Source organism: Notolepis coatsorum, assembly GCF_963971535.1.
Source record: "Notolepis coatsorum genome assembly, chromosome: 12".
Classification (NCBI taxonomy): Eukaryota; Metazoa; Chordata; class Actinopteri; order Aulopiformes; family Paralepididae; genus Notolepis; species Notolepis coatsorum.
In genome coordinates this window covers 41,294,688-41,314,334 of record NC_140176.1, presented here as the reverse complement: position 1 = coordinate 41,314,334, position 19,647 = coordinate 41,294,688, and the positions used below count along the sequence as shown (strand labels likewise).

The following is a 19,647-nucleotide window of genomic DNA, read 5'->3' as shown; positions in this document are numbered from 1 at the left end:
GTACTATCCTTATCATTATCTGCAAGCCAAGGGCTCTGTTCCAATTAAGGAATACCACACACATGCATACCAAGGAGGGCGCGGGGGTGCACACACACACACACGGAGAAAAGTACAATGGGTACAGCAAAGTACCTAGTATTACCGAGCCCAGAATAGAGCTTTTTAGTTTAAAAACTATTTAATCAGGAAAATCAACGCCCAACATCAAAGGGATGCAGATGAGAGACAAGCGGATAAAGAGGCTCATCAAAGGAGGGAATCTAGTGAAGGATTCGACGCCCTAATTCCCTTTCTCTTAAAGCCTCTGTCGGAGGGGGCACAGGGCCAATTTGCACCCTAAATGGCTGCGTGTGAGCGTGCAGATTGCTTTGCATAGCCACTGGGGAACCTTCTCCTTTCTCCTTCCTCTCCTCCACACACACACACAACGTATATCTGAGAACGAGGAAAAGATCCAAAGACGCGATAGGCTTAGCGTCACACCCTACCCTACCTTTCCTTTAAGTCCGGAGCCTTGTTCAACTCCAGGCTAATTCTACCCGTGGCCTAACTCAATTAATAGACTTTAATGCACCGTCTCTTCTTTATCCTCTCCTCTCTCTTCGTGTGTGTGTGTGTGTGGGGGGGGGGTTCTGGGTCTTCAATTAGACTTGTAAGAGTGACGCACGGGGGAGAAAGAGAAAAAGATGTTTTTTTTTTGTTGTAAAGCCTAGCCTGAATGTTAAGACAATGACATGTCCCGCCGGCATTAAGGTTGATCATATATGCATCCTTAATCTCCAGCGCACTCCCGGAGACGTACGTTAATGTAATGTACATGGCGCATAAAATATTGACAACCAATCTTTCCTATCTGGGGTTTTATAGCATCGCCGGAAGATTCATTAGCGGCAACGTCCTTGACGTGAGACGAGGAATTGCAAAAAAAAAAAAAAAAAAACTACGTGGCGAGAGCCGTGCATAAATTTCCTTTTTACATAATACACGTCCCATCGACCGTCGCACAGGATTTTAACCCCCGCGTAACCGCACGCGCTTTCTCCTAATCCAATGGAAGTGCGTTATTAATACTATACGTGTTTAAAACCTTCAAATCCATTAATTTTGGCCTCGCGCTATGTCCAAGGACGTGGCCTGCATTTTCCCACTGGCTACTAGCACAAACACGTGCACACACACACCTGCAGGCATAAGGGAATCTAGAAGGAAATAAGAAGCCTAGTGGTCAGATACCTAAATAATGTATGTAAAAGCAATACACGGTACACATACTGACTCAACACACATACGTAGATTCTCCTCATGGACGAGATATTCTACCCTCCATCCACAACAGAAATATCAACCTCATCCCGGTCTCAGCACAAATGTATGTGTGTGTGTGTGTGTGTGTGTGTGTGTGTGTGTGTGTGTGTGTGTGTGTGTGTGTGTGTGTGTGTGTGTGAGTGAGTGAGTGAGTGAGTATATGTGTGTGTGTTTGAGCCAGTCAGAATAAGGCCCGGCGCTCCTCAATAGCCTCGCCCGCAGTTCTGATTGATCGACTCGGCAATCAGCAATTAAGCCTCAGTGATCAGAGAAGGAGAGCTGAGGAGCGGGGGGTGGGGGGGTAGAGAGAAGGGGGCTCCGCTCCTCTCCCCTTCAGCCCAGGGAAGGCTTCACTCGGCTGGGGTGTGTTTGGCCCGGGGCTGGGCTCACTGGTGGGGGTTAACTCCAGCATAAATAAGCATCTTTGGACTCATTACAGGGATTAGAGAGTAATTCGCCTGCGAGAAAAGAGTCGACTGCCAGGGGTTTTGGTACAGTTTACTACAGTCTTATAGGGGAGAGGGCCCCGGAGATTACAGGCGGAGAGAGAGAGGGAAGAGACCGAAAGACAGCAAGGGAGAAGAGAAGCTGACTGTCTGCGTATCTGTGTGTGTGCATGTGTGTGTGTGCGTGCATGTGTGTGTGTGCATGTGTGTATGTGTGTGTGTGTGTGCGTGAGTCAATCCGAGCCGCCGGCGGCCCCCTTGATCTCTGGTATGGGGGGCTGCTGCTGTGAAAGGGGATGATGGCGCCCGTCGAAAGAGAAGTGTGCCGATTGTCATAACTTAGCCCCGCATCTCTCCCCTCCACTTAGCTAAATAAACACCAGAGAGGTAGCACTCTATCAATTTTAATGATGTCGAAATAGAATTTAGGCACAAAACACACAACAAATGCTAATTTGGCCCATGATGAGGCGTCAGAAATTTATTCAATTCCCATTATTTATTCAGCCGACTTTCTGCATTTTTCATCAGAACAAATATTCCCATTTCGGGCGCGTGCACGCGCACACAAACACGGCCAATTTGGAGCATAAATCAACACATTCCTTCATCAAATATATGCTCTGTGTGGTTCTCCGCAGTCACTCCAGTGGAGCAAAGACAAATAGGTCTGTCCAAAGTCCGGCCGGGGACACAGCGGGGCCAGGGCCTTGTCAATATATGCACAACATACATTAAACATGTCAGAAGACACACAGGACATCAATGAACTGGACGGGACGCACTTGTGTATATATATATATATATATGTCTTCACAGTGCACTCTCCACAGGAAGGACCACTCGGAAAGACGTGGCCGTTAAAATCGTCTTGATCTCAGTCCAGGTGGTCGAATTATGGCGGAGGTTGCTTTCTGATTAGCATGTCTCAATCCAGGTGACAGTATAACAGTTCATAAAAGACCAATTCATTCATGGTAAATGTTCATTAGTAAAGGCTTGGAGAGAGTTGTCCCTTCACTGCAAGAAGTCATAGAGTTCATTGGAACAACCGACAGCCAACCCTGATTCCAGCCTGTGTCCTAGTCAAGTCAATTTCAAAGTAAACATATGATTAAGTTTTTAGCTGATTGGCTATTTTCTAGCTTCCTGTATAACAGGAAACGGTGTCGACACCCGGTGCCCTGAGCGGAGGGAGCGGAGTCCAAATGATTCTCTGTGCAGATGTGTAGGTTTGGAAAGACCACAGTTTAAACAAGAATCCTGCACACTTCATCCGGGTATATATATATATATATAGCAGATAGGGGTGTAACGGTACACAGAAGCCACGGTTCGGAAACGTACCTCGGTTTTGGGGTCACGGTTCGGTACGAGTTCGGTACAACAGGAAAAGAAAATGTATAATAATATGAAATATAATTATCTTTTATTAAGTTATACTTAGTTCCACCTAGGCTTGCCACGGTAATTAGTGATACTGGTGTCATTCTGTGTTCAGGCATCCACTGAGTAAATTAATTGCCTACCGCCCCCACCCCCCACCATATGCTTTCAGTTTCAGTTTCACTTCTAGAGTAGATTTTACTTCACGTGAAGCAGAGAAAGAAGACTCTAGAGAAGAGATGACATGTTACACAACGATCAATGGCAGAGGATTTATCAATATTTTGGATTTAAACACTGCAGCAGCTCGACTGGAAAGGAGCTCAGCAGAAGTACTGTGCTTTTAATTTTTTATTTTGGGATCAGCTGTGAGTGAAAGTCGTGCGGAAGAAAGTAAGAAAATTATGAACGTTTTCAGTAATGACCCTGCTGTGTTACAAACATATATTTTGGGAAGGGGTGAATTTGGAGTTTTGAATTAAATAAAATTCTGCACGTGCGTTCCGTTAGTGGTTATCGTATCGTTGCATTTGTTCAGTACACGCCACATACTGAACTGAAGGTCCAGTACTGAAACGGTTCGGTACGGATACATGCACCGTTACACCCCTAATAGCTACTATATAGCAGATAGTATATAGCTACTATATAACAGAGTATAAGCTACTATATAACAGAGTATAAAGCTACTATATAACAGAGTATATAGCTACTATATAGCAGATAGTATATAGCTACTATATAGCAGATAGTATAGAGCTACTATATAGCAGATAGTATATAGCTACTATATAGCAGATCTATAGTATATAGCTACTATATAGCTATATAGCTACTTTGATGGAATTCCGTGAGGATTAGTTGTTGTGTGAATGTAAAGCAAGAGCAGGGCGCGGGATTCTCCTTTAAACTACACCACCTGGTGACATCATCAACCGGTGCCCTGACATCATCACCTGGCGCCCATCTCCGTCATCTCCACCTCCATCGTGATGGGTTCTGGACGCTGTGCGTCCGCCCCGCACCGGGGACAGGTGAAGCCGGGGTCGGCGATGGTGTGCCCCTTGATGCAGTAGTAGCAGAAGACGTGTCCGCAGCCCACGGCATGAGGCATGGTGGGCCACTCCCCGCACAGGCCGCACTCCTTCCACGCCGCCGAGCCCTCCCTGGCCCCCTCCTGGCCCTCCCTGCCGAACAGGAAGGAGTGCACCGTCGTCTTCAGCCTCCTGGCGTTGACGAGCGGCAGGAGGAAGATGAGGAAGTCGGCGAAGCCGTGCCAGAGGATCTCGCGGTTCACGTACTGGTACGTCACGTCCCGCGCCGCGTCGGGCTTGCTGAAGACGGCCCGCGCCCCCACCACCCTCTCCGCCAGCACCGGGTGCCGCCCTCCCCGGAGGAACACCAGGAAGTTGAGGAGGCTGGCGATCTGAGCCGCGCCGGAGACCAGCGCCAGGGAGGAGCGGACGAGCCCCCGACGGACGAGCCCGCCTTCCGGGGACGCCGACAGGAGGCTGTGGGAGCGCCCGCGGAGCCAGCGGGGGCCGACGAGGAGCAGGGCCAGGCCCAGCGTCTGGCCGCGCGTCAGCCGCCGGTAGCGGGCCGGGGAGGAGCGGGCGTTGTGGTAGCGCAGGCCGAGCAGGGCCTGGCCCACGGTGGCGCTGCCCGAGTACAGCGTGAACCTCCAGAGCAGCAGCGTCAGCAGGGAGCGCAGCTCGGGCTCGGCGGGGGTGAGCAGGCCCGGGCGGCAGTGCTGGAAACACTGGGAGAACTGGGCCCACACCAGCTGCTCCAGGGCCGCGTCCAGCTCGAAGGCGTCCAGCTGGTTGATCCGCAGCACGGGGGTCCGCAGGTCGGGGCTGGAGGCTGGCGGCCGGCTCCCCTCGCTCCTCTGGCCTGCTGGGGAAACAAACACAACGAGACCAGGAGGACGGTTAAAGTACATTTAGAAAAGGTGCTGTAAGTGCTATTTTATTTGTTAAAATAAGTGGTCTACGTGTGAAGATAACAGCCGTGACTGATGTAGAGTTTTTTGGTTAGTAAGTCTGAGTCTCCCTCTGCAGTAAACAGAACATACATTTTCTGGTATCCCTTCCCACTTTATCCAATCAGGAGAGAGAACTCCACACCACAGTAAGTACACGACCACGTGGATGAACACAGTTTACGGAGAAACCTCACTGGCTTTAATTATAAATCATAAATATAGTAACAGTGACATCATTGATGTCGAGCCAAAATACCTCCCCGACACCCATAGAGGCCAGGCAGTTAAGACTGCCAGCTAAATCTAGAAAGTTCGATTTGAAGTTTTTTTTATTATTAAATGTACATTCCTAAGTAACTAAGAATACATTACTATATTTATATATAGGCCGACATGCTTCCCGACTGCTGGGGGAAAAAGGACAGAGGTGAAAGTATTAAAAAAGGGGGGAAAACTTAAGGTTGCCACTCGAAGACGGAAGGAGGCCTGGGAGACGGATCTCCAGCCTGGTTTACAGGGTTATCTATCCCTTTCACACAGGAACGGAAATCACTTTTCACATGGAAAACCCGTCCTTAATGCACCCTTTGAGCCGCGCAATGCAGAGGAGCAGGGGGCCTTAGACTGTTCGCTCTCTAGTGTATAAACACACGCACACACACACACACACACACACACACACACACACACACACACACACACACACACACACACACACAAGGGCCGAGGCCCGGGGGGTCTCAGTGCCCCGCTCCCTCTGGAGATAGAGGGGTGTGTGTACAAATCACATCACCAGGGATTAGGCTAACGGCGCAGCCTCGGCTCCACCGTAACCATCCACCCGAAATGTGGAACTACTTTCCTCCGGGAGCCGGGCTTCCATATATGGGATCTGGCCTCACTGTGACGTCTGGGGCCGCTTCCCTCTCACACAGCGCATACGTTCTGACCGCTCCCAGTCATCCCCCCCCCTGTGCCTCACCACAGGGTTTATCTGCCCCTTCTTGCCAATGAAACGCTTTAAGAAGTGGAAGAGGGCTAGCTAACGCAGTGTGAGAGAGAGAGAGAGAGAGAGAGAAAGAGATAGGTAGATGGAGAGAGGGAGAGAGAGAGGGATAGAGAAAGGGAGAGAGACAGAGAGAGAGGAAGGGAGAGAGAGAGAGAGAGAGAGAGAGAGAGAGAGAGAGAGAGAGGTCTTTTGTGTCTCTTTGAACAGGATTTGTCATGAGGCTTTAACAGAGATTTCAGCTGGGTTAATATTGGCAGTTCTGACAGAAAGAGCGGGGAGACGATGGTCATCTTAGACGTTTTAGTTTATTTAATGTATATTTTTTTTAAGAGAGAGACACACACACACACACACACACACAGGGGCGGTGGTGGCCTGGTCTCGTCTCGGCTCGCTGGACCGCGCGTATTCAATGATGTTTCAATGGAGCCAGGATACACCGTCCCAACAGTCAGAATTAGCAAATGAATGGGGGAGAAAATATTCACACTGAAGTAAGCAGGTGTGACAAATTCATTGAATTGCCCTTTGAGACGGCGTGGCTGTGTTCAGCGCCAGGCACTGGAGGACGGAAGTAGCACAGAGTTTGGATTAAAAGAAAAAAGAAAAAGAAATAAAAGTGAGAGGTAGTCTAGTCTGAACGCGTACACTGCTCACCGATAAACTCGCACGGTTTCTTTTAACTGGACTTAAAAGTGTCTTATTGGTGGGGAAAAGCGCAGATTAATACGTGTGTGTGTGTGTGTGTGTGTGTGTGTGTGTGTGTGTACTACTGTATCAGGCATAGCCTTGATCTACCATCAGCTCTAATACATAGCTAAACTAATCCATCACGCCATAGAACCACACACACATACACACACAGGTGGAAGAAATCCCTGTCACAGTAGCCGCCTCTCTCTCTTCCTCCCTCTCTCTCTTCCTCCCTCTCTCTCTCCCTCCCTCTCTCTCTGGAGAATAAGCGCGGGGGCCCGGGTCCGATATTCTCTTCAAAGCCTTTTATCGAGCAGTTTACAAGTTATGAATGAATATGTTTTATTTGGGGGAACAGGGTATTGACAGCCACCTATCAATAGTAATGCGACTATTGTCAAGGGCCTGTCAATATTAATGTAATTATGATGTAGAGGGATCAGAGGAATATGGGCGCCGGGGCCAAGTAACATCTCCTGCCCACGACCATATCAATAGCAGGGATTGCTATTGACAGCCTCCCTTCAGACTTGCAGCACTTGCCAAATATATAACAAGCGAGACACTTCAGTCAATGCCGGTCTGCCTATAAAAATTAAGCATTGGAATTTACAGGGCTTTGACTGGAGACAGCTGGAAATCCATGGTCCTTATGTAATTGTCAAAAGTCACAATCAATGCCGGTGTTTACCGACTATTGTAAACAGAGCGGCACCCCCGGTCTGCGCAGGAGCACTGTACTGTAGGCTTGTTGTGGACGTACACACACACACACACACATGTGCACATACAAACTTACTCAGTCATGGCATGTACACATACGGGCACTAGTGCATATACAGATATATTCGCATGTACTTTTGTTTGCATCCACACACACACACACACACACACACACACACACACACACACACACACACACACACACACACACACACACACACACACACACACACACACACACACACACACACACACACACACACACACACACACACACACACACACACTAGTGCATACACACAGACATACTGTATGCGCATGGACTTTTGTTTGCATGTACATACACACATACATATACAAATACAAACGTACGCATGACATGTACACACACACACACACACACACACACACACACACACACACACACACACACACATACCATGCATATGGGCGCTAGTGCATATACACGCATACACGGCTGATTTGAAGCATCGACAGGGGGATGTCGACTTCATAATAATTCTCTCATGGATCAGCCAGCCAGCCATGGAGCCATGGAGCCACTCACCGGGCGCCCCGGGGAGGAAAGGCTCTCTCTCTCCTGCAGCGACGGTGTCTCTCTGCCAACGCGGGCAGACAGACGGCAGGTTAGAGGAGTTCACCCGCAATCAATATAGAAACAAGTCAAGTCTAGTCTATATCACGCTGTGCAGGACACCCTGAAACCTGGTGTTTCTTTTACCCAGGGAAACACATCAGGGGGGGTTTCAGGTCTATGGGTTTTTATTTCCTTCTCCTTCTCTCGGCGTGTGTGTGTGTGTGTGCGGGCGAAGCCGGCGCCCTGCCGACAACAACAACAATAAAAACAAGCGTATCCAATCTAAAACGGAACACATAGCAGCAATGTTGCTTCCAGGCAAACAGAGCTGTGATCAGTACAAGGACAGGGAGATGAGAGGTGGTGGTGGTGGTGGGGGGGGGGGTTGAAGCCCGGTGGTCACGTCGGGTCGCAAGATCAAACCAGACCGCAATGACAAAATGCCCTAACAGAGAGAGAGAGAGAGAGAGAGAGAGAGACAGTCAGACGGGCGGGCGAGACTAACAGATCTTACTGTCACTCGGAGAGGGCCTTTGGCGGCACGCTCCCGGCTACAGTCTCCTGATACGGAGGAGGGAGGGTGGGAGGGAGGGAGGGAAAGAAAACGGAAGAAAGAAAAGATAGCGAATGAGAGAAAAAGGAGGGGGAAAAACAGATAAGGCGGGAGGCTCCTGCTGAGGAGCTGACCTTGAGACTGCCAGTCACAATAGAGGAGGAGGAGGAGGGAGTGCTCCTGAAGCAGCCCCTGCACACAGGCCTCGTCTACCCAGGCCTCGGCACCCAGGGAATAGCCAACAGACACTGTCATCTTGACCTTGGCTTTGGCTGTTGTGTCAGGGGAAGGGGGGCTTAGGATAGGGGACTAAAGGGCTGGAGGAGGGGGGGGGGGGCCGAGGGAATAGTCGTTTTTTCTTCTTTTTCTTTCTTCATCTCCTCCTCTCTCCCTCCACAGTCGACAAACACTCGGAAACGATCCGCAAGGCTATCATTCCACGCCAGTTGTAAACTGTCTGGCCAGAAGTCTCGATTTAGCCCCTGGCACCACCGCGCCGTGCTGAAATTCCAAAGCACTTAGCCGTGGTTGTTAGCATAATGTATTTGTTGAAATAATACATAAACGGTTACTTCCTGTGATGCCCGTGTACAGCGAGGAACACAGGCGACCGGACGAGAGGCAACCGCCGGGGCTACGACTTCACCTTTCTCTTCCCTCACACTCTCCTCCTCCCTTTATCGCGCCCCTCTTCCGCCAGCAGCGAGCGCAGGCCCATTAGCCGGGGCCTTGCTAATGTTCTCTCTATGAAAACGGATGAGAATGTCAGATTTGGAACTTTTAAAAGAGTGATGTCATGCAGTGGACCGTGGGCATCGCGGGCGATGCGAAGATTACCCAGGCGGTAACCCGACTAATTGTTATGAGTCTGTTTCATGAAAAATGAATGTGTGCAAATGCACGGAGGGGTCCTCCGGCTGTGTGTGTGTGTGTGTGTGTGACGTGTATCGCACACTAATGCTTTATCAAGACTCTCCTCTCTCCCTAATCACCAAACTCCTCTGAGCCATGGGGGTGAGGGCCAAGTTAATGCCTGAACAAAAAAAAACACATCGCTTAAGAGCACATCCGACACAAAAAAATAGCGCTCTGCTTAATCTGGTTTGCTCAGAAGGTGAATTATTTAGGGGAATTAATTGATTTTGTGAGTACGAAGGTTGAGTATGCTAAGACTGTGTGCGTAATAAGTACGGGGTGGGAGCGGTTTGCACAAAAAAACAACTTAAAAAATCATGAAACATTCAGGGGCCAGAGAGGCGTATTGAACGAGGGGCGAGAGAGATAGATAGAGAGAGAGAGAGAGGGGCAGCTAATGAATGAGAAAATTGAACTTAGTGTCTTTCTGGGGGAAGTCACCGGGCGAGCACCGAGGGCCTAACCTCCTCCTCGCGCCAGAACGTGCCACTACGTCCTGAGGAATATCTGCTCCACACATTCCAGAGCCGCTCTTTATGCATGAGAGACGCGGGCGGAGAGCCGAGTGCGAAAGAACAACGACGAGAACATTTAAGCCTTTCATGTTTTCTCCGTGCGACAATTAAAAACGCCAGAGAGGAAGTGGAACGTGGAGCCAGATGCTGTAAACCCAGGGGACGTCGCCGTGAGGTCATGGTGGTTGCAGAGTGATGGTTAAGTCTTACGGGGGAATCCTTTTGAAAAGATAGCAAGGGGTTTTGATATATGGTTTGATATAACCATTGATATATGGTTGTGTGAAATTATTAAGATAAGATAACAGGGTATCTGCAGGTTTCAACAAGTTCAATTTAAGACTTCTTATGACCTTTCTAATATCACTTAAGCGCTAGATTTAATACCAATTTCCCGACCATAACAGCAAAAAACAAACAAAAAAACACATAGTGACACTGAACTGGTGGCTGCACTTGCGCACCAATTCTAATTCTCACACGGAATGCACCAAGCTCCCAGTAGCCCCGCAAAAAACGACTTGAATACAAAAACATATATATTTAATATTATTTCATCTCCCAACAGTCGGGCGTGAGCAAATTACATTTTTAATACCCCACAGATACCCTGGATGAGATAAGATATTCCTTTATTGATCCCCTTGGGGAAATTCAGACATCATAGCAGCATGGGGGAGGTGAATGAATGAATGAATGAATGAATGAATGAATGAATGAATGAATGAATGAATGAATGAATGAATGAATGAATGAATACAGGAAGATACCTGGGAGATACAGGTATGGGCAGGGTAATAGTATAAAGACATAAATATAGGCAATTACAATTAGATCTGAATATAAAAATACAAGACAAAATAAACAGTGTAAACAATATAATGAATTGATATCTATTACAAATATTATGAATAATAATAATATTATTATTAAGTGACAATCGTGATCTGCTTCATTGTTACATTACAGTTCGGAAGATCCCCGGTTTGATTCTCTGTAAAATACACGAGTAAACCCTTTACAAGGGTCGCGCCTTGCCCTTGGTAGTTGGGTTAGTCTGCTAATTTGTCATTAGAGCCTTATTTGACTATGGGAGCTTTCACACCTAAGTTCGTTTTGAAATTAAATGCTAATCAGAAGTGAAACTGTTACTCTGGTTGCAGTTTTTCATTGGTTTTGGTTTGGTTTGACATCATCAATTGACAAACTAAATATCTACTTTAAAAACAAAGCTGAACAAAAATTGTAATCTTATCCCATTTAACATACAGTGGAATAGTATGTGAGACAAGAGAAAAAAACTGAATCTCATCATAGAAAATACAATTTAGGTTTGGTTGTCCAATTCGCTGTTGATCGATGCTTGTATCCTTAATCATGCTTGTGATCTGGTGTTTGTGTTATCTTACCGTGTATCTATCGACATCCGTCTGTACATACCTGCATATAATCTTTTTTTATGCTGCCGGCCAGTATGTATATATATATATATATTTATTCTTACTGTGTATATATATATATATATATATCCACATCTGTCTGTACATACCTGCATATAATCCTTTTTACATATCTGTAGACACTATATCTATACCTGTCCCTTTAACTACTCTGACTAGTTACGCTGCTGGCCAGGATGACTTTATAACTGTATCACTGTACATATTAATACTACAATTCTGTACATACATCTGATTAGCACTATTACTCAGTAGTACTAATTTATATATTTTATACACAGTTTAATCACCTGTACATCATATATTACTATTGCACTTTACTGTTACATTTGCACTCTGGTTGGATGCCAAACTTTATTATGTTGTACTGTACTTGTGCTGTATAATGACAATACATTTGAATCTAGTCTAATATAATTTGATGATGTTATTTGGGCCATTTTTTTAACACAGAAATGTCTTGTGATCATGAAAATCATGCATTTCTGTCAACAAAACCTGGTCAATCATCTTGAATGAAATGCTTGTTTCTTCATCCATGTCTCTGTCTTTGTTCCCACGTGCTCTCCCTTTAAAAACACACTGCAGCCTAATGAGACCATGTACAGGTGGCCACTGTGTAGCCTAGTTACTTCACGGAGACCCAAATTCATGTGGCGTGTTCTCCTTGTCCCCTCCCCAAACCAACCAAACCATGGGGGAAAACGCTTCAGTGTCTGATTCAACCGGACTAAACAGGGCAAGAGCAACACTTATTTATTTATAATTTATTTGTATAATATATGGTTCATTTGTTTTCTCATGCTGCATAACTAATCTAATTATAATTATTATTATATCTGGCTTGAGCTAAATAATTCTGAGATACAGTGTGATCTTTACTAAGCTAAGCACTTGATTAAAATGAGTGTTTCTGCACACTGCACTTACTTATAGGAGGACAAGAATATCTATGTATCTATGTATCTATGTATCTATCTATCTATCTATCTAATGAATTCATTAAGAGCGAACAGAGAACCCTACAGATGCTACTTTTAATACTGGCTACCTTTATGTCTGTCAATTTATATTGGTGTAAGCAAACTTGCCAGCAAATATCAGCGGTATAAAAATGCAAATGTGAATGTAATTATTAATTTAAGTCATAACATCATGTCTCCATTTGTCCTTCAGTTAAGCATATTCATGAACCAGTACACATTACAAGAAACAACAACCCTAAATGTAATAAGGCACTAACCCCCCCCCAAACACTTTTTTTTTCTAGAGGATTGTATAGGGTGACCCTGTGACCTCAGGCTGAGATCACACCCAAAATGTACTTTAGTCACTCCTTTTAAAAACACACTAATTATAGTAAGTGTTTAGATCCACACAAAGATACATGCGCTTGCACACACACACACACTTCAATGTCATGCAATCAGCTGCTCCACACTCTCTTCATAATAACATTGTCTATTAAATTCTTCAACTCTCTGCATGTCAGTGTTATTAACGAAAATCCCAATCTGATCCATTTTGATAATAGAGCAAGAGCATTAAGAGATAATCAGGGGGTGGGGGATTAGGTTTTGGCAGAGCGTGTGAGAGTGGCCACTGCCACTGGTAGAGAGAGATATAAGGAAGAGACAGATAGAGTAGACGAAGGATGATTGAGATGAGGAGTGAAGTGAGTAGTCTCTTGAAAATCAATAAGATCAACTTTGCCATGAATCTCAATGTGGCAGTTTGTGATCTCTGGCACTGATTACTTAGTGGGATAATGGAATTATGTGTGGGGTTATTATATACTCTTACAGGAGCACGCGGTCTCAAGGATACATACAAAAGTTGGTTGGTGAAAATCTTAAATACTTGGGGATGATTCATTTTGGATGACCTACACAAGCGTAGCTATCGATGGTGGCTGAGAAGCAGTGGACTGCACACAGTGCTGCCATGTGACATTATTTATACCGTTATAGGTTCAGGCTACTGGAAACATTATTAAACATACCATTACACGCAGTGGTGCAGTCGTAATATGGGAACTGGTAACACGCCACGCCACGTGCATGCGCACAGAACTGATTTATACACACACACACACGCACATGTGATCTGGTAACACTGCGTGTAACCGCGTGTGACCACGACTGCACCACTGAAATTTACACGACAAAACAGCAGGGCGCTGATATAATAGACAATAATATCCACATGAAGCCCATTTGTCATGATGAATGAATGAATGAATTAATGAATGGAAACTTTTATTTAACAGATTGCAGAATGGGTACAATACAGTACGGCTCAATACACACAATTGTTAAGGGGATGCAGACCAGAGAAAGACGTTTGTCTTGTTTACATCAGGGTCCCCCATTTTCAATTCATAGTGACATTTATGCCATACACAGCATGCATGACATCATTATGGCATAGGGACATACAGGCTGTTAGGTACTGTATAGTACTGATGATGACATTGTTTATTAGTTTGTTCGCGCTCTCACAATATCGTTTTCAGTTTAAATGCACGCATGTGTGTGTGCAAACGAATCGCTGAAAGGACAATACGAATCGAAGCAGATATTTACCCATCATCACTGTTCGGGAATTAAGCCTTTTCGGCACGATCTCCTCCTCGACATGTAAACAAAACCTTTATTTCCGGGTTGTGCGGCGTTGGCCGCGCCTCCAAAAGATGACCTTCCAATCGAACGGCGAGGAACAAGCCCCGTGATCACTACACACCAATCAGATTCTGTAGCCGCAACATAGCGGCAACGTGCAGGAGGCGGGACCAAGCGAGCCCGTTCAAGTTGTAGTAACCACGCATAGCGACCAACTGCTGCAGAGACCACGGTATTTCACCACGTTATTAAATCACATATAACACCTAACTCTGCCCTCTATACACTTCATTGTCTTTTCGTGGTCGGTCTTCGGTTATAATTAATTTAGTTAGCAGTTTGATAACGTCCTAATGGCTAATGACGGTGTCCGTGGCTGCTTGACACCTGTCCGAGTGAGAAGATGTGATTGAGTGAACTATTATGAATCGGTGTTTGTTGGCTAGTAGTAGCTTGCTATTTATTTACAAGAGTGACAGTTAATAACGGCGTCGTTTGACATCCATTACATTAGTCCAAATGAATCCTCAAAACACAACACTACTCAAGCCGTGGGACATTAATCAGTCCGTGCGGTCAGGGGCCCAGAGGAGAGATGCTGCTGCTCTGAACAACCTGCTGCCCTGGACTTCAGGAGAAGCTGAGTTGAATGATGTCTCCGTCTACCGCCATCATGTGACAGATAACATGAAACATCTCCTGGAGGAGTTCAGAGGTCTTTACGAGGAGAGACTGAGGCGCCTGGAGGCAGAGAACACGGGGAACCACGAGGAGATGCTGAGGGTGAGTGTGGTAGAGAGACAGTAATGCAAAGTACACGTAGAAATACACAGATACAATTCAAATAGTACTCTGGTAAAAGTAAAAGTCCTCCATTAAAAATGCTACCAATATTGAATGTACAACAGGCACCCCCAAAATGGACAAGTATCTAAAGTAAAAGTACACTATGAATTGAAAATGGGGGACCCTGATGTAAACAAGACAAACGTCTTTATCTGGTCTGCATCGCCTTAACAATTGTGTGTATTGAGCCGTACTTTATTGTACCCATTCTGCAATCTGTTAAATAAAGTTTGCATTCATTCATTCCGTTATACTCAGTGGTGCAGTGGTGATTTCACAAGGAGTTGCACTGTGTTAGTAGCAGTGCTCTGATTATTATGTCATCTTGAAGTTGGCAGGCTTCAGATTTGAAAAAACATACATTCTTCCCATGTTTTCTATGAAAAACCTTTTTCTTCAAAGTAACTATATGGCTTCAGATAGATGTAGTGGAGTAAAAAGTACAATATTTTCTTTGAAATGTAGTGACATAAAAAGTACACCATTTCCCTTGAAATGTAGTGGAGTAAAAGTACAAAGTTCCCTAAAATGTAAACACTCAAGTAAAGTACAAGTACCTACAAATTGTACTTAAGTACAGTACATGAGTAAAAATACTTTTTTTTACTGAAAGACCCCCCCCCCGTAATTTAGGCCTATACTCTCACTTAGATTTAGGGGGGGGGGGGGGGTGCAGGGGACATGTCCAGCTCAATATTGAGAAGAGGTAAATTTGTCCCCCTCTAAATAAATATTATATATATATATATATATATACATACAGAATGCCTGAGAGCCTTACTGCATTATATTCCATTATATTTATGTCAGCGGGTACCTGGTGCAGAAAAGGCACAAATTGATGCATAAAGGCACAAATGTATGCAAAAAATCCACAAATTGATATAAAAGCCGGTACACCAGAATTCAGGAAATGAATGCTCAAAACTTCCTAGGAGAGGACCCCCAGATCCCATGCTTAAAGGAAAACTCCAACATTTTGGGAAATTAGCTTATTTGCCATCTACCCTGGAGTTAGACAAGAAGATGCATACCTTTTTCTTCTCTGTGCATGCAGTAGGAGTAGGAAGACGTTGGGAACTAGGCTAATGGAGGAACCTACTTCCAGTGACTGACGCTAAGCTAGGCTAACGGTGCACGTCTTCCTACTCCTACTGCATGCACAGAGAAGAAAAAAGTTATGTATCTTCTTGTCTAACTCCAGGGTAGATGGCAAATAAGCTAATTTTCCAAAATGTTGGAGTTTTCCTTTAAAATGCCCCCTCCCCCATGTTGAAACTAAACCTATGCCGTTGCTCTGAGTCTCACACATAACTGTAAAGTACTGTAATTGTGTTTGACACACCAAAATGTCTAAATTGCAATTGTGCAATAGGCTACATAAAATAAACAATATAAATCAACAAATAAATCTTAACTATATTCACAGGACATACTTGACTCCTATAAGACTGAAAAAATGGGTCTTAAACAAGACTCCAAATGCTCCTTATGTACAAATGGGGACGAGGGGACATTTATGCACATGTACTGGGACTGCCCACCAGTTAAAATATTCTGGAAAGAGGTGACCCAGCAATTATCAAATCTCTTAACTCTGAATATACCTGTACACCCCTCTGTATTACTGCTGAATGATGTTTTTGAGAATGCAGTACACCCACAGCTAAAGAGATTGGTTTTATCGGGTATCACAGTGGCTAGAAAGCTGATAGCATCACGATGGTTCCAACCGGAAAAAAATTGCCGAAAGGTCTGGATTCTTACATATCTTGATGTGATTTATCAAGAAATATATACAGCAAGAATTTTGGGTCTCAATGAATCAAAAATGAAAATGTGGTTAGAAGTGGTGGAGATAATAAAAGCTAGCATATAATGGTAGTGTCTGGTTAGGAGCGTGGGATAATGGATGGATTATCCATTGGGGGGTCCAGGGCGGGGGGTACGAGCTAGAGCATATGTGTGTAGGGTACTAGATAACAGGTATTAGGGGTATATCCTGTATTAGACATTTAACTATATGGTGATTTCATTGGATGTGCACTGTTAATAATGCTTGTATATCTTATCGTGTGTTGTCATGTTTGTTTACGTGTTTGTTTAAAAAATAATAAAAAAATAAAACACAAAAAAATAAAATAAACAATATATGCCTAAATGAAATCCCTGAAACCTGCAGCAGCCTGCAGTCTGCCTGCAAGCCGAGACCAACCTGTGTGTACAGTCACAGGGGCCGCGTCACAAGAGGACCTCCATTATATCACTGCAGTCTGCCTGCAAGCCGAGACCAACCTGTGTGCAGTCACAGGGGCCGCGTCACAAGATGACCTCCATCCTGTCAGACAAACGACAGGAGGAAGCACGAGGATGCTTTCATAAAGCCACTGCACTTGTAACAGGTGGCAAATTGCATTAGGTTTCCATCTGAGCCGCAGAAATCGGGAACACAGATCCACAGTCACATTAGGAAAAAAAGAGAAAAAGAAAATACAAGAGAGGCTCCTAATCATCGGGGTTGTCATGTGACATCATTTAGCTGCAGATTGCGGGGCCTGCGCGAGCCGGGCTGTGCATCAAAGCAAGTGTAACAAGGTTTTGGAGATGGGCTTCAGTCGGCCGGCCCCAGTATTGGGCCTACCTAACGAGGTTAACGCATTTAGGACCCAAGAGCTCCCAAGTCCTAACGGTCGACGCAGACAGTTAATCATAAAGCTTTTGCTCTGAAAACACATCACTCAGTCGCGTCATATGGCCTAAGCCAGGCCCATCGCACGGGGTAGGATGTTTACAATCGTGTTTATAACACTTGTATTATGTGTATTATATATATATATACATTACCCACATGTCTGAATGGAAGATGGATGCCGCTCGGTTCAAGAAGCGGTCTTTACGGGGCGGCTGGGTGGCGCAGCGGTCTAAGCGCTCGTCACCAACGCGTGAGACACCGGTATCGAATCCGGCTGTCAGCGACTCAGCGTTGCCTCCGGCTTGGGCCGGCCATCATACTGACTCAATTGGCAGAGTCGGCGGGAGGGGAGTCGATCGGTGGTGGTAATCTGGTCGTTTTAAACAGTGACTCCTACAGGTCGGTCAGGGCGCCTGCACAGCAAGGACAGGAGATGTTGAGGGTAGTGTGCGCCTCCCACACGTTACACTTCGCCAATGAGAGTCCGCGCTGGCAGGTGAAAAGAAGTGGCTGGCTGACTCCGCATGTATCGGAGGGGACATGCGATAGATTCTTCAACCCTCCCTACGACGAACCAGTGGGGGGAACATGCAAGCAACGATCAAGACAGGGGAGGGGGGAATTGGCACGACTAAATTGGGATGGGAGAAAAACAGAAAAAGAAGGAGAAAAAGTGGATAAAAAAAAAGAAGAAGCAGTCTTTACGGTTGGGGGCGGTCGAATCGGTAGGCTAAATGTGAACATCCTGTCTCAAGCTAGAACACCTAGACTCTTTATCTGGTGTGATGTCTTCATGTCAATGACAGTCAATGACTCTATGAATCACTAGTAGCTACCCATCTACATTCATTGTACGTTACACACCCACTTGCACACACTCACTTTAAACAAACACTAACCTTTAACATTCACTTAAAAACACGCTTTTAACACTACACCATTTTAATCTATTTATTACAAAAATATTTGCACTACATCCATACTGTACCTAATTTTAGCATTTAGCATTTTAAAAGTTTGCATTTATACCTCATTGTTTGCATTTTGTATTTCATTTTGTACTTTAGGTTGTACTTTAGTTTGTATATTTTGTATAGTGTTTGGACTTATTTTTTCTTTCTTTTTTACCGTATGAAGCCCATTCTCAGGGGCTCATACAGAACCAAGCATTTCACTGTAATGTACATGTACTTTATACATGACAAATAAAAACAAACTTGAAACTTGAAACTTAGCCTGGAGCCTCTCCTGTAGTGACGGACAGGAGACTGACTTTGTGGACTCATTCAGTGCCGGTCTGATCATTGATATTGTCACATGGTGATCATTGATATTTTGTGTTTTCCAGTTCCTTCTGTATGGAGCGGTACATTGATGTGTCCCAGACCGGGGGAGCTGGACAACGTCTTCTCTCTTTTTTCTGCCTTCAGATGCCAGCGTGTGGGCATTTATAATCATAAACCGATGTGTTCTAAGGGATGAAAATAATCATACGATTCTGCAATTTCCCTCTTTATTTGAACTACAACCAATGCATGGGCTACGTGTGGCGAACTATAGGCTAGGTTTAGGATTAACGTGACAGAATATTAGCCAGAAGAAAGATTGATTGTGTGCATTGTGTTTTCACCGTCTTTATGCACAGGATGTGGTCTAATAATAAACAATACCATCTGAACATGGCGCTGCATTTGACCTCACATGAAGCATAAGAAAGAAAACTCCTCTTCCTCTGTAAACCTACTGTAGCCTGCATGCCTTCCTCCTGTAGGCTACACATAACAATGACATACACAAGAAGGACTGCCTGTTCTAAAAGCAACAACAAATAAACAGCAAGACAGAGTCAGTCATACAGAGAGACAGACAGATAGACAGGCAGTCAGATAGACAGACAG

The 19,647-nt window shown here is 45.1% G+C and overlaps 1 protein-coding gene across 1 annotated transcript; it reads right to left on the bottom strand.

The window, feature by feature from the left end:
- Positions 1-3,864: 3,864 nt before the first annotated feature.
- On the bottom strand, positions 3,865-14,222 carry pex2 (peroxisomal biogenesis factor 2). Its single transcript, XM_084325693.1, has 2 exons — positions 14,176-14,222; positions 3,865-5,036 (listed from the first exon to the last, which is right to left on the bottom strand). Exons 1-2 carry the CDS (start codon positions 14,180-14,182, stop codon positions 4,093-4,095), a joined length of 951 nt encoding a protein of 316 aa, XP_084181819.1. The 5' UTR covers positions 14,183-14,222; the 3' UTR covers positions 3,865-4,092.
- Between the last annotated feature and the right edge of the window lie 5,425 nt (positions 14,223-19,647).